The sequence below is a fragment of the Pelmatolapia mariae genome, linkage group LG23, assembly GCF_036321145.2.
Source record: "Pelmatolapia mariae isolate MD_Pm_ZW linkage group LG23, Pm_UMD_F_2, whole genome shotgun sequence".
Lineage (NCBI taxonomy): Eukaryota > Metazoa > Chordata > Actinopteri > Cichliformes > Cichlidae > Pelmatolapia > Pelmatolapia mariae.
Genome location: NC_086246.1, coordinates 41,309,791 through 41,332,581, shown reverse-complemented (window position 1 = coordinate 41,332,581; position 22,791 = coordinate 41,309,791). Strand labels below are relative to the sequence as shown.

The following is a 22,791-nucleotide window of genomic DNA, read 5'->3' as shown; positions in this document are numbered from 1 at the left end:
CGTCACAGATGGTGTGGTCAGTGAAGATGGTTGCCTGCAGGTTCAAGCTCATTGCATCTCCAACCCACATCCACTGCCACTGTACTTAAGGGAAGTTAAAGACTTTCTTCTGCACCTACATTTGGATCACCTCGATCCATGACAGTCATTCAGGCAGTAATGCCTGGACTGGAAACAAGCCATCCTTAAAATATTACAACATTCCAGCTCATGTGTTGGAATGGAAAACAAATGTGTTGTTTAAATTAGAGACTGCACTTTCATTGTAAGATTATAACAGTGATGGCAATATAACTGTTTGTTGTTCAGCAGAACAGTGTCCAGTATGTTGGCTGTTGTACTTTGTTGTGTTTGAAAATAAAAGTTGGGCTCATTTTAACATCATTACAAAAATTGTTGTTTATTATTTTTAATCATATTCAGGCTACCACAAATTGTTTTTTCATTTAGTTGAACTTGAAATGTTTGTCAGCAGGTAAACAATTAATATTGTCAACAAGTCAGAAATATCAAGTTATTCTTAATACTGCAGACTTGCAATGTATAAGTTGTCCTAACAGTCATCTTAAGTAAGCTTTACTTAGTTTTTTTGAGGCAACGAGTTTCCATAATTTTTTTGAGTTCTGGGAACTAACAAGGCTGTACAGTGTACTCAAAATGAGTAAGTTGCCCTAACTTGGTCATCTTACGTAAACTTGATCCAATTTTTTTGAGTTCTGGGAACAAATGAGCTTGTACAGAGTACTCAAAATAAATAAGTTGTCCTAACTTAGTCATTTTTAGCTAAGCTTTACTCAATTTTTTTGAGGCAACGAGTTTCCATAATTTTTTTGAGTTCTGGGAACTAATTAGATTTTACAGTGTACCACCTCTAACCACTTTGTGCTGGGGGAGGTTTTATTGCAGATACATCCTATCTGGAAGATCTGCTTCTTTTGATGTAAACTTCCTGCGTTTACGACCCTTTGGTCAGCAGGAGGTAACACACACACACACACACACACACATTCTTACCTACATACAGAAGTTCACACATATACATATAATGCCTTAGAACCATGTGGGCGTTGCTTTGCTGTGTTTTGTGTGAACTGTCTCTCAATAAAAGGCAGCGAGAGGAGGCCGGATTTGGGGTCATTGTCGTGCTGGACACAGATGTGGCCTCCCTTGCGCAAGTAATCGATCGAACGCTGTTGCCTTGTTTTTCTTTCATGATGAATAAGTCTCTAGAACTAGCGGGGTTTGTGGGAACAGACCCAACACAGACAAACCCTGGCTATGATGAGCTCACTTTGCACAGCAGGGTACTGAATGCGAAACTGTCGTTCTTTTATGGATAACTCCTGTTTTGTTGAGTATCGCTTCAGGTGGTCTGAGAGCAGATGACGAGGCACTCTGAAGAAATCTATCTGCAGAATGCTGAGAGCAACAGGGTAAACACTGTCAGTACTGTGACCTCTGACCTTTAATGGGAGCTCAGAGAGCTGTCACCTGAGTGAAGCTGATGTTAGATTGTATTGGAAACATTAAAGCAGAGTTTGTATGCTGTTTTGTATGCAGTAATGGCAGAAATAATGAGCACGTCTATACAAATGAGGTGACCCTGAATCCTCCCTTAGTTATGCTGCAATAGGCATAGGCTGCTGGGGGACTCCCATGATGCACTGAGTTTTTCCTTTTCAGTCACCTTTCTCACTCACTATGTGTTAATAGACCTCTCTGCATTGAATCGTACTTGTTGTTAATCTCTGTCTCTCTTCCACAGCATGTCTTCTATCCTGTCTTCCTTCTCTCACCCCAACTGGTTGCAGCAGATGGCCACTCCTCCCTGAGCCTGGTTCTGCCAGAGGTTTCTTAATGTTAAAAGGGAGTTTTTCCTTCCCACTGTCGCCAAAGTGCTTGCTCATAGGGGTTTATTTGATTGTTGGGTTTTTCTCTGTATGTATTATTGTAGGGTCTACCTTACAATAAAGCGCCTTGAGGCAACTGTTGTTGTGATTTTGCGCTATATACATAAAATTGAATTAAATTGAATTCAGCCCATTAGGACACTCAGAGTTTCTGAATAATAATGAAAAATTATATGTGCATAAACTGAACAGAGTCTGCTGCTGTTGCAGCTCCATCGGCAAACTGGCTCTTAATCCTTAGATTTAAGTTCAATGGTCAAATCAGAATTGAGCTTCATCTGATCTGGTGGCCACAAACATATCTGAATCAAACTTTATTCAGTCTGTTATGATGAAAGTTGGGTTATGTTTTGGCTGATCTAGGGCAGAAAGCTTAGTTCGTTAAAGCTGGATCAGGACATGGCTATGAGTCTCTGCTGTGTGTGTGTGTGTGTGTGTGTGTGTGTGTGTGTGTGTGTGTGTGTGTGTGTGTGTGTGTGTGTGTGTGTGTGTGTGTGTGTGTGTGTGTGTGTGTGGATGTCTGTGGGTCTGTGTTTTTCTGTTACCTGCTCTTTGATGGTTGATTGTGGAGCTGTGAAAAGACCCTTCAGGCAAGGTGGTGCCTGTGTTTGGCTTTGCCGCTGCCACTACCCGTTTACCTGTTGTATTTGTTTTGTTCTTGTCTTGGCTTTTCTGCTGGTGTGTGATGGTCTTTCTTCTCACTGGGTGTATGATCATCAGGCTCTTCCACATATCTGGGCTGCTATGGGAAATGACAGTGTTTCTTTTCAGTGCCTTGGTGCCTTCAGGTGACTGAGGCCGCTTTGGACACAGGGAATTGGTGGGAAAACTTGTCATTTCCTTGAGTCATCAAGGGTGTTTTTGGCAGACCCAGCTGTCTCCAGTAAGTAATTTCTGATGTGCCAGCAGATTTAATAGAGTGTAAAAACTTTCTTGCTTTCTGTCTCTATTAATAAGACCCATAATATCAGACCAAATATTACCCCTCCTCCTTCCTCTCTGGGCCCATGCCTAAACCGTCCACTACTCTTAGACAAAATAAGCAATCTCTCTGAAGTGGCTCGTAAAGTGAAACCACCCTCTTGCCAACTTGACATTTTACGAACCTCACTATTCAAAAAGGTCTTTCACACCATGTGTTCTTAAGGTAATGAATAATTGCTTTGTTGCTACATATTTCAAACAGGTTATTATTTACCCTCTTTTAAAAAAGCCCAATGCTAACCCCTCCACTTGAGAATTACAGGCCAATTTCAAAACTCCCTTTTATTCCAAAAATCTGAAAAAGTGGTGGCCAACCAGCTAACAGAAGTTTGAACTGCTTAATTTCAGTCTGAGTTTTGCCAGATGCACTCCACCAAAACAGCTCTTTGTAGAGTATCAAATTATATTTTAATATGTAGAGACATGGATGAATATTCTTTTCTCTCCTTAAAGACCGTAATTATGTTATAAAGAACTGAATGGCAGCAAAATATCTGTCTTTGAATTAATAAAAAACACATGAAGTTCTGATCTGTGCACCTGACAACTTTGTTCCCATAGCCACTCCCACGTTCAGTTTCCTCCACTTTGAGAAATCTGGGTGTTACCTTTGATTAGGTGTTCAACTTGGAAAAGCATGTTGACTGTCCTGTCCAAAGTTGTTTTCATCATCTGCAGAACATTGCCCGTCTTAAATACACTGTCTCAAAGTTAAATGGAAATGATTATACATGCTTTAAGTTCATCCTGCCATGACTATTGTCATTTGTTATTTCTCTGCTTGAGCAAATCATCCCTGGATCACATACAGATGGTCCAGAATGCCCCTGTGAGGATTATCAGCAAGTTAAGCAGGTTAACCTCTCTCTAAAAGGTTCTATGTGACACCAATTTTGTCTCTTTATGCTATTTTATTTGGTGCATACCTATTTCTGTATTGTAAAACACTTTGTGAATTTTGTTATTGAAAAACGCTATATAAATAAACCGTAATTACTTACTTACTTATTTAACTTAAACAGAAACACTAATTTTTGGTGTGTTCTGTGTTGGCTTCTCTCTGGCACCAGCACAGTCAAGAGTTACCTAAAAGAAAAATATTATTAGTATTGTTATTGTTGTATGTTCACTATTCTATACAATTCAATTCAATTCAAGCTAGTGAAACCCTAAAGACACAGCGAGTGAATACTGTGACTATAAACTCTGGAGCACCCACAATTTCGTGGGGATGTACAATGACAATGAATGGCCGTTCTATTCTATTCTATTCTATTTCCTAAAGGTTGATTCTGTTCATTCGGATGTAGCGTTTTCAATGGGAGAAACGTTTGGTCACTCATCCAAGTGACTTCTTCAGTCTCAGCTGACTGCAGGTTTCCCCGACCTTATAAACAATACATTTGCACAATAACTGAAACTAGCCCAGTGAATGAACCCTTGATCATTAATATGCAAATTGTGCCATTCCCCAACTCCCTGTGGATCATGACCATTGATAAGTGGCCTTTGATCAATGGTCAATGGTCTATGATCAGTGGTTGTTGATCAATGGACATGAAAATTTGCACAAAACGTTTCTCCCATTGAAAATGCTATGTCCAGATGAACAGAATCAACCTTTTGGGATTTACTTACCGGGATGATTGAGCAGGCATCAAGACATTCTATTCTATTTTATGTATACAGTGGTCCCTTGTTTATCGCGGTAGTTACGTTCTAAAAATAACCCGCGATAGGTGAAATAGATGTTTTAAGACTGTAAACCCCCTCACTACACACTTTATACACTTTTCTCAGACAGGCATGACCATTTTCACACTTTTCTCTCTTGTTTAAACACCCTCAAAGTTGAAACCTTGGTAGAAAAATAAGTCCAGTATTATAGAATGAAACCAAAGGCACCCGCAGTTGCCTTTGACGGTGCAAAACGTTTCATCGACATTGTTGTGTTTGTTGGGGAGAAAACAAACATACAATAATGCACTTCAGAGTCACACTGCTAGCGATCGAAGATTTATGTAAATTTGACAAGCTGAACCCTTCTGTACTGTACAGCAGCGGTCCCCAACCTTTTTTGCGCCACGGACCGGTTTATGCCCGACAATATTTTCACGGACCGGTCTTTAAGGTGTCGCGGATAAATACAACAAAATAAAACTAGTACCGGTACCGAAAAAAAGGAGATTTATTCATAATACACGTGAAAAGACCCAGGAAAACCGAGTTAACGATAAAAACGATAACAAAATAACGCTGAAAACCGATAAAAACCCTGAAAACCATACATTTCACACCTGAGCCTCAACTCTCGCGGCCCGGTACCAAACGACTCACGGACCGGTACCGGTCCGAGGCCCGGGGTTGGGGACCGCTGCTGTACAGGACCACGGCACGAGATTGATTGACAATGATCTACAGCCAATCAGGACGCAGAATGCACAATGCGCTGTAAAAAAAAAAATTTAAAAAAATTAAAAAAATCATGCAAAATTGCACACAAAAAAAATCCGCGAAACACCGATTCCGCGAAAGGTGAACCGCGGTATAGCGAGGGACCACTGTATAATATTGCAATTAAATGTTATTTCCCCGCAACTGCTGGTGGCGCTGTTTTCGTGTTTGGAAACTGTAATAAGAGTCGGAGAAGAAGAAGAAGAGCGCCATCGCGGAGCTGTTTCCGGTGCTACGTGTAAACAAAGCCCGTTAGCGGCTCCGTTAGCGGCTTCGTGAGGACGGACCGGCGGAAATCAGAATCCGCGGATTCGGTTACGAGAAAGTGGGTGATGGAGTGAGCAGAGCCGGCGGGATGTCCATGGAAGACCCGTTCTTCGTCGTCAAAGGGTCAGAACTGCGCCGCTAACACAGAGCTAGCAGCTAACATTAGCCTGCGGACAGGTGATATCTGATCGATAATCGATCTGATCATCGATCTGTTTCCGTCAATAGTGAGACCGACGTGCCTGCCGGAGCAGATTCACGGCAGCTAACGTGCTAACGTTAACATAAACGTGTCTTCACAGTTAGTTTATTAGCATGTTAGCCTGTTAGCTTTGTGTGTTTTTTATCAGATTAAAGTTTTAGGAGGTGTTTTAGACCGTGTGTGTGTACCACGATGATGATGATGAGAAAGAGTGAGAGACTCTATTTAGATCAAATTTACCAGCTTCTGTTTGGAGCAGGTGGAATGAAGCTGAAACAGCAACAATTAAAATTATATAATAATAACATTTGGATAGGCGACAGAGAATGAATGAATGAGTGGATAAATAATAATAATATTGTTATTAATAGTAATGATGACATTTCCAGATAGGTGTGTGTTTATCAGAGAGTCACAGACCTCCTGTATGTTGTGGAGGTGAAGCAGTTTGTGCAGCAGGTGGTGGAGAACACTTTGTGCACTGGCTTCGTTTCCACCACAGCTTTATAGTGTCTGCAGCCAATCACAGAACGCTCTCCTGATCACTTTCTACGGTCTGTTGGTGTCTCCAACTTTTATGATGCTCCTCCTCAGTGATCTGTGAGGGGTGGGGTGTGTGTTCTCTCATGATGTTCCCAATGAATCCCAAAGTGAACTGTGTCTCCTCGAACGTATAAACCACCACACAGCAGCAACTGCATCGTGTTAAATGAAAGTGACCCCCATGATGATTGTATAATACACTGTGCAAACTTCAGAGGCTTGAGACGTTTTCACCTCTGATCTCAGGTGGGCGAGGCTGGCCTCTCTGGCACCTTAATCACTTGTCACATGAGGGAACACCTGTATCTCCTCCCGATTCACACACAGGACTACAGCTTGTGCTTATATCGCTTCTGATTTCAGCCTGTTTGAACGTTACAGATGAGATGTTTGATTTTATTGATCAGTGATAATTAACCTGTTTACAGGTGTAACATTACTTCACACTAATAGGTTCCTTTCTATAAGTAGCTTTTTTAATGATTACAACTTGATATTAAAGTATGGGTCTTATTCACAAAACTGTTTGTATGAATGTGTCATGTTGTGATTGATCTGTTACTTATCAATATTTTCTCACCTGAATTTGTTCAGATTTAGACTCATTTTGTTTTGACATAATAAGTTCCTTCACATGTTTTCTTCTTTTTCATATTTTGCGTGGAGAAAGGGGGACATGGCAGAGTACAGATAGTGAGCCATGTGATTTTAAAAACATTTTGATTCCTTGGCTCTGTAGAAGAACAACCGGGTGGCTGTGCAGATTTGACTGAACTTGTTGCTGGACATTTCAACACTGATCAGTAAACGATCAATAAAGTTGACCCTCCAGTTTTGTATTTATTTAGTTTTCCAGTTACCTTACGTCACATGAAAACACCATGCAGCAGATAGACCTGGTTCTGTTTCTGGTTTGTGCTATTAAGGTTCCTCTGAAGTTCAACTTCACCTGTTTGTTTTTTTGTTTTTGTTTTGTTTTTTTAGCGAGGTGCAGAAAGCAGTCAACGCTGCTCAGAGCCTCCATCATAGATGGAGCGAACTGATGGTGGAGGGAGGCGGAGCCTCCAAGGAGGAGATAGACTGGACAACCAATGAGCTGAGGAACAGCCTGCGCTCCATCGAGTGGGACCTAGAGGACCTTGACGAGACAATCAATATCCTTCAAATGTGAAGCCAGCAGAAACACGCACAGGTGTATATACAGGTGTACTGGAAAGGTAAATACAGTTTTATGATTAGAGCATCTGAGATTGGTGTGGAAAAAGAAAGAATGAAGAAGAAGAGGAGATGTGTATCACCTCAAAACCCTGGACAGTGAAGACAGTTTTGTTTGTAAATCCTCACATAGACCTGGTGCACAAGGTGAGATGGAGCAATTTGATTGGTTCATAAATGGTTAGAGTCCGTTTGATGACAATTTAATGAAGAAGAGGAGGGTTAACAGACTCCTCCCCTCCCACTGCATCTGAAGCTGCTGATTGACACCCGTTTCCTCGTCCATGCTGAGAGCAGATCAATCAATTAGTAATCATTAATTACATATTTACAAACACTGAAATTGGCTCCAATCAATCACTGATTGTGAAGACAGAGTGTGATTGTGTTGAATTTATTAGAACAGGTCCCTCTTCTATGGAACCAGCTTCTAGTTTGGATTCAGGAGACAGACACTATTTCTACTTTTAAGATTAGGATTAGGCTTCAAACTTTTCTTTTTGCTTCTCTGGCTCTCTTCCACAGCATGGTTCTGTCTTCATCCCCTCATCCCTAATTGGTCTCTCAGAAGGCCACCCCTCACTGAGCATGGTTCTGCTGGAGGTTTCCTTCTGTTAATAGGAAGAAACCTCCACCTTTCTACTGTCGCCAAGTGCGTGCACATAGGTCGTCTGATTGTTGGGTTTTTTCAGTTTTCTCGGGCCTTTACCTAACCTAACACTATAAAGCAACTGTTGTTGTGATTTTTCGTCATTACCTTCAGCTAATATATTAAAATGTGTTTCTTATTTTGTTAAATATGCTCTCTGAGCTGAACTAGGTTTTACTTTCATCTTTAGCATGCATTAGGGGGCTACATGCCACCCCTGAGTTGAGGTCACGTCACCAACATTGTCATTATGTAACATGTTTTATATGAAAATAAGATAATTCTTCTTAACGGTAAGTTTACGTATTGTTGAGTCGAACCCAAAGAAGTTCAACCTGGATGCTGCCGAGCTGTCGAAGAGGAAGGCCTTCATCAACAGCATGCGGGTTGCCATCAAGGTAACTTTATTGACAACAGGAGATCAATGGCTCAGACAGAAGGACCCAATCATATTCTAATAATTTACAAGGTAGATCGTTCAGGTGATTGATTAGCTGAGATGTCCAGAATTGATCGATTTGATTTGCTGCTGTGTTTGTTTTGCAGGAAATGAAAGCTCAGATGTCGATTCCACCTGCTGCTTCTGACCGTAAGAACAAACAGGTAACTGTCACACCTGCCTACGGGTGATCCATTACCCGAGACTGAGATCCAGCAGAACCTTCAGGGCACCACAAGATCTCAGTTGGATCCTCTTGGGGTCCTCCTGTATACCCGGTCTTGGTGCACGTGTAACTGTTGTTGTGACCTTCAGGCTCTGCTGGGTGAACGTGGTGCTCAGGGCCCCATATGGCAGCCTGGCGCAGATAAGTACAGCCGACTGGACCACCAGCTGCAGAACGCCAACTCTCAGTTCATCGAGGAACAGCAGGTCCAGCAGCAGGTACAAGAACACCTGAGAAACCTATACAAGCTTTCCACCTTTACAATGCCGCTAAAGTGTTTCCTGTCTCTGATAGCTGATTGCGGAGCAGCAGGAGGAGCAGCTGGAACTTGTGTCGGGAACCATCGGAGTCCTGAAGAACATGTCGGAGCGAATCGGCATGGAGCTGGATGAGCAGGCCGTGTAAGAACCGAGTGTAGTAAGAGGGGTGGGTGGGAACGTCATGTGACTACAAAATGTCAGAGTGATAAAGGTGATTCGGTAAACTAAAGTTCCTGTGATCCCCAGGTCGGTGCTTTCTCAAAGGCATTATGTTTGTTTTTGTTGTTGTGTTTTTTATGTGACGATTAAAGGTCACTTCCTGTTCTTGCTCCTCACCATAGCGGCTCATTGTCTGATCCTTTGTATATGAAAAACCTTCAGACAGCTTTTAGTTTCTGATATAGTAATTTCCAAATAAAATTTAATTGAACTGGAACTTTATTTGGCCTGTAATAAGCAAAGAGGTGAGGGGGGGAGAGGAGGCACCTGTCAGAGACTTACTGATGTCCTTCCTGCAGGATGTTGGATGACTTTGGCCATGAAATGGACAACACTCAGTCCAAACTGGACAACGTGATGAAGAAGCTCGCCAAGGTGTCCCACATGACCAGCGGTAATCTGCCCAACAACACATGAAACAAGATATGAGTTAGCTCAGAGGGGTGGGCAGGGTTTTAGATGTTCAGAGCTGATGAATCAGAAATGATCAATTAGGGCAGGAAATTTTGTAGCTTTAAGCTGATTTGGATTTATTGATGATGATGATGGAATTATTGATCTTACTGTAGTTCTTCCCTCTGAGGATTGAACTGAGCTGGAGTCAGTGTGACTACCTGTATTGATGAGGTGCACTCACCTGTACTCATCTTATTAACTCTGTGTGTTTGCAGATCGTCGTCAGTGGTGTGCCATCGGCGTGCTGCTTACCATCCTCTTCATCATCATTCTCCTTTTCTTTATCCTCTGATCAATGCCTCCACCTATCGATATGAAATCTTAATCCCGTTTACTGGACTCCATTTATACTCTACTGAACATTCTTTGGACTATGCTGAACTTTATTTAGACTCTAATGGACTCTTCCTGCTGATCGGGAGTGAACAGCACTTTTGGTTCCTTGAGTGTTTAACTGTTAGAACCACCTCAGAGGTCAAAGGTCATGTTTGGTGTGGTTTTGTTTGGTTGTTCTTTTTATTTAAAACTGAAAATAACAAGTTTCACTCGAGTTTAATGTGGACTTATTCTGCTCCTTTGCACAGTAGCTTTGCGTGAGTCACAGCTCAAAGTAATCCTTCTTTCATTTGATACTAGGCCTTGGTGCAGCCCCTCAATTTATCCTCCAACGCTTCAAGACAGTCTTATTGGCTGCCCCTCATAAACAGAAGGTATGAACAGCAGGTGGGTGGGGCTTCTATCCTCTCTCTGTGGCATCTTCCAGATTCAAGAGTAGAAAAAATGTTGAGAGCAGTCTGAGCTCTTGGCTCACAGGGAAAACTATATCCTCCTGAGAACCAAGGAAAAAGGAATCTTTTTGTGATTTCCTTCCTTTTTGGAGCTAAAAGAGGCCACCCAGACACATGAGATCTCCATGGAAAGCCCAGGATGTCCTCTATTTAGTACGTCAGGACTTAGTAGGGTAGAACAAATAATTCAAAACATATAGACCAAAAACAAATGTCAGAGAGGAAATGATGAATAGGCTGGTTCTCAGGAGGGTATGCACTGTGACCCAATTATTAGAAACTTTAATACAAACATCCATCACAGGAGCAGGAGACACATGACAGGAAGTGAGGAGAGCAGGTCCACTGTAAAGACACTTTTATCCAGTTGTGTTGAATACTAATTTTAATTTAATGTCAGAGTTTAACTCACGTTTAGTTCAGTTCAAACTGGTTTAGTTCAGTTTGAACTTCATGGCAGTACTTTACAGCTAAAGTAGAAACACTAAAATTCCTGTTTTGTTTTTTGACTGAAACTGTTTTATTTTATTGTCTTTTTTATTTCTGTTTCCTGTATTTATCACATGTGCAGCATATTGAGTGACTTATTGACCTGTGGATGACTTCCTGTGGCTCCTTTAGTGTAATATCCTGAAGGCTGGTGAGCAAGTTAGTTAAAACATGAAAATGGATGACGGCAGCAACAGCCAGTCACATTGTCCTAGATATCGGGTTTATGGTACGCCGTGACGGTGGCAATTCTCCTGCGGCCGCTAAAATGTTTCCTGAATAAATGATTTCAGTGTTCTGATGTCTGACTGAAACACAAAACAAACTGAAATAAAGATTGTGACAAACCTGAAATTTCACCTGCTTTTACACTAAAGATTAACCAGACTGCTCATGTTTCCGCAAAACTTTATTCCTCACACTAAACAAGAATAAATAATGAGTGTCTGAATGGAGAAAGCTGTTAAAGATCAGTGATTGATAAAAGTATTATCTGCTGACCGATGGTATGATATGTCTCGAGCATAATTTTTTTTATTCAATAAAGAAAAGAAAAGAAAAGAAAATAGACTTTGACCATTTGATTAAGGTACATTTTAATCCAGTCTGACTGATTTCAATTATTGACCAATGAGTTTTTCACTTTGAATAATTTTCTTTTGGCAGGTCCCAGCTTGTTTTTAAACAATATTTTTCTTTTTCTTTAACAAAAGCAAAACAAACACAGACAAAATAAAAAAACCAAGCTACTTCATGAAAACAAAACAAAAAATCATTAATAATATTATTAATATAATAATAAAATAAAATTGAAAAAACAGTATCAGCTCAGAGGACAAATACTGCATGGCATTAAACAAATATTCACACCAGCAAGTCAAAGTGATTTAACAGGAAACAAGAAGCTTCTCATCATGAGAAAGTGTAAGACATAGACTGCAGTTTTGCTTTAACTCTGTTACTGCCATAAACAGGTGAGTCAGGTTCAGTGTTGGCAACTGGTTCTTCAGTCAGGCAGTGTGGTTGTCACTCTGAACATGTCCTCTGGTGTCGAAGGACCCGAATGGTGACAGACTGGTTCTTGATCAGGAGGTTTGTCACCTGGTCCAGACTGAGGCAGGCCACTTTCTCCTCGTTGACTTCCAGGATCTCATCTCCAATAGCTAGCAGGCCAGCATACAGCTTCCCAGTGCTGCTGTTCATGTCTTCTATATACACACCTGTAATGTACATCAAACTGTTAGTAGTTGCTCTATAAAAAAAAAAAGCCCTCATAAAGCTAGAATGTCTTACTATTTATCACTGATTGAAGAAAAAAAAGAACAACCCTAGGTTTCTCTTCAGCACTGTAGCCAGGCTGACAAGAAGTCAGAGCACTGTTGAGCCAACCATTCCTTTAACATTAACAAACAGCCAACTGATTATCTGCAGAGGAATCATTTATTTCAAGAGTTTCAGTCAGGTTTCAGAGTTCCTCACAGTACAGAGACAGCTTTAGTGGAGGTTATAAATGATCTTCTTATGGCCTCTGGTGTTGTATGTTATTCATCCTTGACCTTGGACTCACATATAAAATTGATCTCCCATTCCTGTTTCTTCCATTTAAGGAACATTTTTAAATTGCAAGCTATAGTTGCCTCCTCTGAAATGAAGAAAATTGTTCATGCATTTGTATCATCACACTTAGATTATTGAAATGCTCTCTTTATGGGCATGGACAAATTATCTCTGTTATACCTCCAAGCAATAATGAATGCTGCAGCCAGACTCCTGAAACACTCTGGGATGCCAGCTCACATTACCTCCATTTTATTTTCTTTACATTGGGTCCCAGTTGACTTTAGAATTCATTTTAAAATTCTCACACTTACATGGAAAGAATTATTAACCCCTCTATAAAAATGTAGTTTTTTCTTTATTTAAACAGTGTAAGGAATTTTTAACACAGGTCTTCCAAGCATTGTAGTTTTATTTGTGATGCTTACATACACTCAATCTGTTACATTTTTTCACCTATAGTTTTCGGCATAGTTTTTGTCGATAACCGTTTTTTTCCTGACAATACAACATGGTAATTCATTAAAAACTGATGCACAAGGACAAAAACTATGATGAAATGTATTTATACTTTTGTAAAAAAAAATAAAAATGAGATCCAATCAGAACAAATTAAATTGTGTGGAAAGGCGGGACAAATGTGGCAGTGATCCAATCCTTGTGCAGTTGTTTAACGCAGTGTCATTTTCCAGGACTACATCCAGGAAACTTCAAGCTGCATGGTGCAAGGAACAGCTGTGACTAGCTCATCAGGCAGTGATGTGCTTTGTGATCTATTGGTGGTGCCGCACGCTCATTTCATTGTGGGAACTGTCATTTTCTACATTACCGTCACTGTTCCACAGCAGGACAATAAAGTCCCCAGATAGAATCTCCCTGACCCCAGCATATTAGTGAGTCGATATATTTAGTAATGTGAGTAGTATTTAAGATGATATCAGTAGTAATGTGAAAAATACTTATATATATTAAGTATTAGGGGAAGTGTCGGTAGAGTTAGTACCAGTGTCACGTCGTCCTCTTCCTCTGCTGATGATGAAGCCAAACGTTTGACCAACTGGTCGCTTAAGCTCCAATAAAAATGTCCCATCAGGGCAAATCTGAAGAATCCGCCCAACAGAGCAAACTGAAGAGGGACAACTGATGTCTTTGACGCCAAGACTACCAGGTAAGAACCTGAGAGACAAACAGGTGGGTAGGCTGTGATGGGCTGGTCTGAGTATCAGGGTAGAAAAGAGAAGTGTGTGTCTTACTGTTCAGCAGCTGGTTTATAGTTCACAGAACGATCTTTCTTCTTCTTCAGCTCCAAAGATGACTTTCTTGACTGGAAAAGTGGTACTTCCTGCTGAACAGACAGGAAACAGATAGGTTAAAGAAGTAGTCTCGGCATCTGATGAAAGAATATATATATATATATATATATATATATATATATATATATATATATATATATATATATAGATATATAGATATATATCTATATATAGATATAGATATATGTCTATATATAGATATATATCTATATATAGATATATATGTATAATTCATGTTCTCACCACACTGAGCGACTCAACAGATGAAGTTTTCTTCACCAGGCTGGAGGAGTTCCTGGAAATTAAGGAGGTGGAGTCAGCGAGGGAGGGGTGGGTTCGCTCACGGGTCCGTGAGCAGAGGCGGTCGAGGCTGCTGGTTCGAGTCCTGCTCAGTGTGACGGTGGAGAAAAAACGTCGCAGAGAAAGACGGGAGGAATCTTCTCTGCTGCTTAAACTGCAACACAGATCCTGAGATCAGTCACATGACACCTCACCTGGAAACACCTGAGATCACAGCTGGATTTAAACAGTGTATTGATCTTTCTTAGTTAACTTCAGTTATTGCTTCCTCTAAACCATCAACGTGTCTTTTAGACTCCATTCCTACAAGACCGTTGAAAGAAGTCCTGCCATTAATTAATGCTTCAATCTTTAATATGATCAACCTATCTCTAATAATCGGCTATGTACCACAGGCCTTCAAGCTGGCAGTAGTTAAACCATTACTGGCCTCTGACCTCTGACAGTGGACTCATCTCTGTACTTGTCCTGCTAGACCTCAGTGCAGTGTTCAATACTGTTGACCATAATTTTCTGTTAAAATGATGATTAGAGCATGCTGTAGGTATTACAGGTACTGCGCTGCAGTGGGTTGTATCATATCTGTCTAATAGACTCCAATTTGTTCATGTAAATGGAGAGTCCTCTTTACACACTAAGGTTAATTGTGGGGGTCCACAATTAACCTTATACCTTATACATTATAGACCTCTCTGCATTGAATCATAATTGTTATTAATCTCTGGCTCTCGTCCACAGCATGTCTTTTATCCTGTCTTCCTGCTCTCACTCCAACCAGTCGCGGCAGATGGCCCCTCCCTAAGCCTGTCTCTGCTGGGGTTTCGTCCTGTTAAAAGGGAGTTTTTCCTTCCCGCTGTCGCCAAAGTGCCTGCTCATAGGGGGTCATATGATTGTTGGGTTTTTCTCTGTATGTAATATTGTAGGGTCTACCTTACAATATGCGCCTTGAGGCAACTGTTGTGATTTGGCGATGAATAAATAAAATTGAGTTGAATTGAATAGCGGGGATGAGCATGTGATCAAAACACAATTAAATCCAAGTAAGCGATCAGTTAGGCTGCTGCAACTAAACTCATGAAACACATGAATCCAGGTGTGATGCTCATCTCCTTGACCAGCTGTGATAATGAAATCACACAAACTCACTGTGCAGGAAGTGAAACGTCAAGTTGGTGGAGCTCTGCTCTCATTGGCTCTGAGGTGGGCGGGGGATGACTCTCAGCTGTAAACAAATTAGAAATCTAGTGGTTAAGGTGTGTTTAGAGGCGCATGTGCAGCTCTGCAGTGAACTCTGGAGGCCAAACAAACTGCTCACAGATTAAATAAAAATGATTTTTGGTAGCCCCATGTTTATGTTTAGAGGTACAACAGAAGTTACAAGGTACAAGGAAGTTCAAGATATCCAGGCTTTCGCTGTGTTAGCTGGCTCAACAAAACTTAAAATCCCAGTCAGAGATAATGGGTGTCAGCATACTGGTTATCAACTTTCTCTGTTAAACTGGGCTTCAGGCTCTGAGTGCGCTCACATAAAAATGGGCATTTCATATGTCTTGTGACTCTTCCTCTGCACTAAATGATATCTGTGAGTCCTGCCAGTCCAGTTAGAGCCATTATCAGAAGATGATGATAAAAATAGATAAAAATCTGTAAAGAACATAAAATTCTAATATAAATAATCTGAGAGACGAATGGTGCAGTAGCTGTTTAATCTGGTGATTTGTGGCACAGAGTGGTAAAATTAAGATCTGAATCGCAGTGAATCCATGTAAAACATTAACATACAAGCTTCCTGTCCCACAGGGTGATTAAGAAGATGTGGAAATCAGATCAGCGTGAATTAATGTAAATTGTTGAACAGTTATGCTTGGTGTGTTTTCTGTGTTTGCAGCAGTGTGAAAGAGACTAAGCAGCAGATCATAATCAAGCAGAACAACATTTAGACATTTTCTGCAACAGCACACGAACACAGGAATGTTCAGTCTGAGCTGCCGCAGCTTCATCGACTGCTTTTAGGAACAAGCTGCACATAAAAGAATCAAAGGAAATTCTTCAGCTGATTTTAAACTCAAACTCTGAACATCACCTGATCCTGACTAGGCGATGCCTTCAGCACCAGTTACTGTGGTGATTTAGCAGGTAAATTTCTTAGCTCAACACAGAGTGTGTAGGCAAATGTTTTTCAGGAGATAAAGTTCTCACCTGTTGTGTCTGCGCTCCTCTCTGAGGAGGATGAGGAGTTCTTCATCATGTTGTTCAGATCTTCCTCCACCTCACGCCCTCTCCTCTCCCTAGGCTCAGGCCCCAATTGATGCTCTCTGTGCAGTTTGGGCGGGTGGGTGGTACACAGCCCCATTGAGTGAGGGGCATAGGGGTTGATTGGCAGGCCAGCGTAGGGCATGGCTTGATGAAAAGTCACCTGGGCTCCATTTAGCTCCACTGATTGCCGTCTCACCTGTGTGTAAGCCCCATCCTTTTCCACACTGGTGACAGAGCCGATGTAGGTCTCTCTGATTGGTTCAGTCCGCAGGTTAAGGTGCTGTCTGTTTAGGCTCCCCCTCATGTCAGTTCCAGGTGAGTGTTGCCAGAGATTGACTCCGCATCTTATTCCTCTCTCACAGGTGTGATTCTGACCTGCTCTGCTCACCACTGTTCGCCCCCTTGGCTGCTTGCCAACAGCGTTCCCTGCCTCCGCCGTGCCATTGATGTACAGGTTCAAGCCTGGTTTGGACATCACCACACCAACTCCGCAGTTCCCCGTCTGTCTCTTCTGCCGCTGTCGCTCCAGGTAACGAGATTCCGCCTCCTTTTCAGTCTCATCCTCAAAACGCAGACGACGAGTCGGAGATGCTGCTGGCCGCTGCCTGGCCGACGCGGTGTTGGGTTTGCTGCTGGATGAGCCTCCTGAGAGAGAGGCCACACCCCCTGACTGCACCTGTTCACATTGCCTCAACCCCAGGCTGAAATAGTGAGACATGTAAAAGCTGATTCTTAATGGTTTCAGTGAGAAGGTTAAAAATAAAACTGTGATCTACAAAATCAGATTTGTCAGTGAAGCCTTTATTTAGTATTTATCGTTTTGTTTGTTTCATCATAAAACAATAATTTTTTTTGCCTTATTTTTTAAAAATAATGTATTATTTTTGTGAAGTAAAATATAATTTAAAAATAACTTCTTTAGTGTTTTGATTTCAGTGTTTGTTTAACCCATTTCTATCTTTTCCCATTATCTGGTAAAACTTCAAGATTCAGGTGTTTGTCACTAAAGGTAAAGGTGACCAGTCAGCTGCTCTGCAGTTAATTTAATCACCAAGTCATAATGATGTAATTAAGAGCACAGAACTAAAGAACAGCTTCTTCATAAAACTGTTTGAGCCTCGTTAGTCAACGTGTGTGTGTGTATATATTACTCACGGCGTGTGTGTTACTCACACTGTGTGTGTTACTCATGGCGCGTGTGTGTGTGTGTGTTACTCACGGCGTGTGTGTGTGATTGTGTGTGTTACTCACAGCATGTGTGTGTGTGTGTGTGTGTGTGTTACTCACGGCATGTATGCGTGTGTGTATGTGTGTGTGTGTGTTACTCACGGCATGTATGCGTGTGTGTATGTGTGTGTGTGTGTGTGTGTGTGTGTGTGTGTGTGCATGTGTGTGTGTATTACTCACAGTGTGTGTGTGTCAGGGGTCAGCAGGCTGTGGTCTCCTCTCAGAGGAAAACAACGACGCTTCATACGAACTCCGTCCTCACACTGCTGCTGCCGTGGCAACCGGTCAACCGCAAAGAGGCTGAACACATACACACACGAGGAGGGGTGAAGAGCGAGGATGACATCAGGTGCTCTGATTGGTCAGAGGGACAGAGGAAGGAGGATTACCAGGAGCAGCTCGTCAGGATTAATTAAGCTGACGAGCCCACAGACTGTTTACATCAGCACAGTGTGTTTGACCCACTCTGTGGGGACATTTCTGCTCTGAAGGCTTTTTCAGACTTTTGGCCCTCATTATTTTCCAGCAGGACAGTAGAGAAAGTGTTGTGCTTTAACAAAAATTAGTTTGCATCATATTGTCCTGGAACATGTACAGGTGTGCTGTCTCACCTGTTCTCATGTAATGATCAAGTAATAATCGTGTACTTGTAGCACTGATAGTACTTTTTTATACTTTTAGTCCCTGAGTGTTCGTTTGTGAAATGTTGTCAGCCGCCAATACACCTGAGCAGGTAGTGTAGACTGCTGACGGCTGATGTAAATTCCCAGTTTTTGGGTTATCTCTACCAGCATGACACACAGCAGAGTCATAACTCTGCAGGAGGCAGGGTTTTTGGTTATCAGGGTAACTTCAGGTTTAACTCTGTGGTTTCAGGGCTACTGGGGATGCCACCACCTGTTCCCAAAAATTGTCGTATATAGTTTTAAAACACACACACAACACACACACACACACACACAGAGAGAGAGAGAGAGAGAGAGAGAGAGAGAGAGAGAGAGAGAGAGACTACTCCTAGACAGGCCACTTCTTCTGTTCATCTCCTAGGAGCAGATGTTAAAAAGTTGTATTTTACCTAGAGCTAAAAGCTACTTTTTATTAAGATGTTTTACAATTTTATTGTACATGAACAATATCAATAAAAGGCTATTCTATTCTATTATTTAGGCCAAAAGTATTTCTGAACTTGTTCAGATGATTTATTCTGTGACTATAAAGCTAAAAGTACATTTAAAAAAAGATGCTCCCCATGTCATTCTCTTTCTGTCGATTAGGTCCCTGTAGGACAAACAGTGACTCTGTTTTCTGAAACATCAGCTGATATTTTTACTTGTGCAGGTTTTAACTGGGCACCCTGCAGTTTTCTGCGCAGCCACATCAGTGTCACTGTTCACACACTAAGGTTAATTATGGTGTGTCATAGGATTCAGTGCTAGCAACAATTTTGATTGCATTACACATGTTTCCCTTAAGCAGTTAGAAGGCATAGCATACATTTTCACTCCTATGCAGATGACACCCAACTTTATCTATCCATGATAACATCCATGTTATTTGGTGTATGTATCCAGATAACACACACTAATTAGTTAAACTACAAAAATGTCTTAAAGACACAAAAACCTGGATCACCTCTAATTTCCTGCTTGCCATGGACATTTCTCATTTCCATGGCAAATTCAGATAAAACTGAGGTTATTGTGGTTGGCCCTAAAATCATAGAAATATGGTATCTAACCAGATTCTTACTCTGGATGGCATTACCTCGGCCTCCAGCGACACTGTGTGGAATTTTGGTGTCGTTTTTGACCAGGATATGCCCTTTAATGTGCACATTATACAAATATTTATGACTGCTTTCTTCCATTTGCACAATAGCTCTAAAATTAGAAACATCTTGGCTCAGAGTGATGCTGAAAAACGTGTTTATGCATTTATTACTTCTAGGCTGGACTAGTATAATTTGTTATTGTCAGAATGTCCTAAAAACTCTGTGAAAAGCATTCAGTTGGTTCAAAATGCTTCAGCAAGAGTACTGACAGGGACTAGAAACAAATGGCATTTTACTCCCATACTGGCTCTTCACTGGCTCCCTGTTAAATCCAGAATGGATTTAAAATTTAAAATCATTCTCTTCACATACAAGGTCTTGAATAATCAGGCCCATTATTTTGTCTTAAAGACTTCATAGTACCATATCACCCCAATACAGCACGTCACTCTCAGACTGCTGGTTTACCATGATGCAGTGAGCATTTCTCCTGCTCTTACCTCTTTTAACTCACCACACGCTTTATACACCACTTTCCATTTAACTACGAGTTATCACTCATGTCTTGCTCTCTTCCACAGCATGCCTTTTGTCCTGTCTACATTCCCTCACCCCCAAGTGGTTGCGGTAGATGGCAGCCCCCCCCCTCCCCCCACGAGCATGGTTCTGCTGGAGGAGATTTTGGGGGCTTCTCTGTATTATGGGAATGTCTTTAGCCTACAGTATTAAATGCTTTGAGTCAACTGTTGTTGTGATTTGGTGCTATACAGGTCCTTCTCAAAAAATTAGCATATTGTGATAAAGTTCATTATTTCCTGTAATGTACTGATAAACATTAGACTTTCATATATTTTAGATTCATTACACACAACTGAAGTAGTTCAAGCCTTTCATTGTTTTAATATTGATGATTTTGGCATACATAACTCATGAAAACCCAAAATTCCCAAATATTTCATCCGACCAATAAAAGAAAAGTGTTTTTAATACAAAAAAAAGTCAACCTTCAAATAATTATGTTCAGTTATGCACTCAATACTTGGTCGGGAATCCTTTTGCAGAAATGACTGCTTCAATGCAGCGTGGCATGGAGGCAATCAGCCTGTGGCACTGCTGAGGTGTTATGGAGGCCCAGGATGCTTCGATATCGGCCTTAAGCTCATCCAGAGTGTTGGGTCTTGCGTCTCTCAACTTTCTCTTCACAATATCCCACAGATTCTCTATGGGGTTCAGGTCAGGAGAGTTGGCAGGCCAATTGAGCACAGTAATACCATGGTCAGTAAACCATTTACCAGTGGTTTTGGCACTGTGAGCAGGTGCCAGGTCGTGCTGAAAAATGAAATCTTCATCTCCATAAAGCTTTTCAGCAGATGGAAGCATGAAGTGCTCCAAAATCTCCTGATAGCTAGCTGCATTGACCCTGCCCTTGATAAAACACAGTGGACCAAAGACCGGCAGCTGACATGGCACCCCAGACCATCACTGATTGTGGGTACTTGACACTGGACTTCAGGCATTTTGGCATTTCCCTCTCCCCAGTCTTCCTCCAGACTCTGGCACCTTGATTTCCGAATGACATGCAAAAGTTGCTTTCATCCTTTTCATACTTTTCAAAAAAGTTCCTTGGACCACTGAGCAACAGTCCAGTGCTGCTTCTCTGTAGCCCAGGTCAGGCGCTTCTGCCGCTGTTTCTGGTTCAAGAGTGGCTTGACCTGGGGAATGCGGCACCTGTAGCCCATTTCCTGCACACACCTGTACACGGTGGCTCTGGATGTTTCTACTCCAGACTCAGTCCACTGCTTCCGCAGGTCCCCCAAGGTCCTTCTCCACAATCTTCCTCAGGGTCCGGTCACCTCTTCTCGTTGTGCAGCGTTTTCTGCCACACTTTTTCCTTCCCACAGACTTCCCACTGAGGGGCCTTGATACAGCACTCTGGGAACAGCCTATTCGTTCAGAAATTTCTTTCTGTGTCTTACCCTCTTGCTTGAGGGTGTCAATGATGGCCTTCTGGACAGCAGTCAGGTCGGCAGTCTTACCCATGATTGCGGTTTTGAGTAATGAACCATGCTGGGAGTTTTTAAAAGCCTCAGGAATCTTTTGCAGGTGTTTAGAGTTAATTCGTTGATTCAGATGGTTAGGTTAATAGCTCGTTTAGAGAACCTTTTCATGATATGCTAATTTTTTGAGACAGGAATTTTGGGTTTTCATGAGTTATGTATGCCAAAATCATCAATATTAAAACAATGAAAGGCTTGAACTACTTCAGTTGTGTGTAATGAATCTAAAATATATGAAAGTCTAATGTTTATCAGTACATTACAGGAAATAATGAACTTTATCACAATATGCTAATTTTTTGAGAAGGACCTGTATATATAAAATTAACTTGAATTGAATTGATGTTAAATATCAACCAAAATAATATATTTATCTGAGCACTAAATCAGATAAAGGTCTGAGAAATCAGACAAAACTTTAAGTAAGGCCCATGTTGGACGATAGATAACAACAAATAAAACTATATTTTACATTTAGACAAGGGTAAGTGTCAGGCTTTCAAATGAATTAAAATTCTGTCTGGGTCTTTGGTGGATTAAAAAGCTGGAGGAAAAGATTGCCACCACACCCTCTCCTCTGCCTGTGTTAGGAGGATTCTGACAATTAACTCAGGGGTGTTGATTTATTTAAACTATCATAATCATCCTACTGTAACCAGGTTTCTGTAATCAATCAATGTCTTGATCAATTATTAATTCAAGTAGTAACAAGGATAGAGAACATAGAGACCTAATGTTAGTTCACTGACTGACTGGCTGATCGATGCATTGATTGACTAGTTGGGTTGTTCAGCTGATTGATTAATGGCTTTAATGGTTGTTTGCTTGATTATGCTTCGTGCACCATTGGTAGTGTTGCTGGAATCAGTGCAGCATTTGAAACCATCAATAATTACATTCTTTTGAAATGTTAAGTTCTGCACTGGTTTTCCTCATATCTTAAAGACACAGAAATCTTCACCCAGAAGGAAGAAACTGAAATTCACTGTGCAAAGGGTTTGACTCCAGAAAAGTGAACCAGCCAACCACTGTAACTGTCTGGTGTACAGGGATGTTAGTTTCAGATGTGGTTCCTTTTCTTTACAGATAACCACAAGATAAAACGGATTCAATGAAAGCACAATAAAATAGACTCATCATGGTTTTATCAGTCTAGAAACGAGAAAGCTTGTTGAGATATTTAATTTGTGTACTCAAGTTGCTAAATGT

The 22,791-nt window shown here is 41.2% G+C and overlaps 2 protein-coding genes across 2 annotated transcripts; one reads left to right on the top strand and one right to left on the bottom strand.

The window, feature by feature from the left end:
- Positions 1-5,535: 5,535 nt before the first annotated feature.
- stx6 (syntaxin 6) lies at positions 5,536-11,455 on the top strand. Its single transcript, XM_063466031.1, has 8 exons — positions 5,536-5,738; positions 7,345-7,514; positions 8,528-8,622; positions 8,771-8,827; positions 8,979-9,107; positions 9,184-9,290; positions 9,668-9,762; positions 10,040-11,455. Exons 1-8 carry the CDS (start codon positions 5,704-5,706, stop codon positions 10,114-10,116), a joined length of 765 nt encoding a protein of 254 aa, XP_063322101.1. The 5' UTR covers positions 5,536-5,703; the 3' UTR covers positions 10,117-11,455.
- Positions 11,456-11,565: 110 nt separating this feature from the next.
- On the bottom strand, positions 11,566-19,996 carry LOC134621263 (uncharacterized). The gene is made up of 8 exons (XM_063467692.1): positions 19,965-19,996; positions 17,935-18,108; positions 16,471-17,228; positions 15,418-15,493; positions 14,215-14,425; positions 13,912-14,000; positions 13,662-13,834; positions 11,566-12,321 (listed from the first exon to the last, which is right to left on the bottom strand). The coding sequence occupies exons 1-8, from the start codon at positions 19,994-19,996 to the stop codon at positions 12,128-12,130; spliced, it is 1,707 nt and encodes a 568-aa protein (XP_063323762.1). The 3' UTR covers positions 11,566-12,127.
- Positions 19,997-22,791: the final 2,795 nt, after the last annotated feature.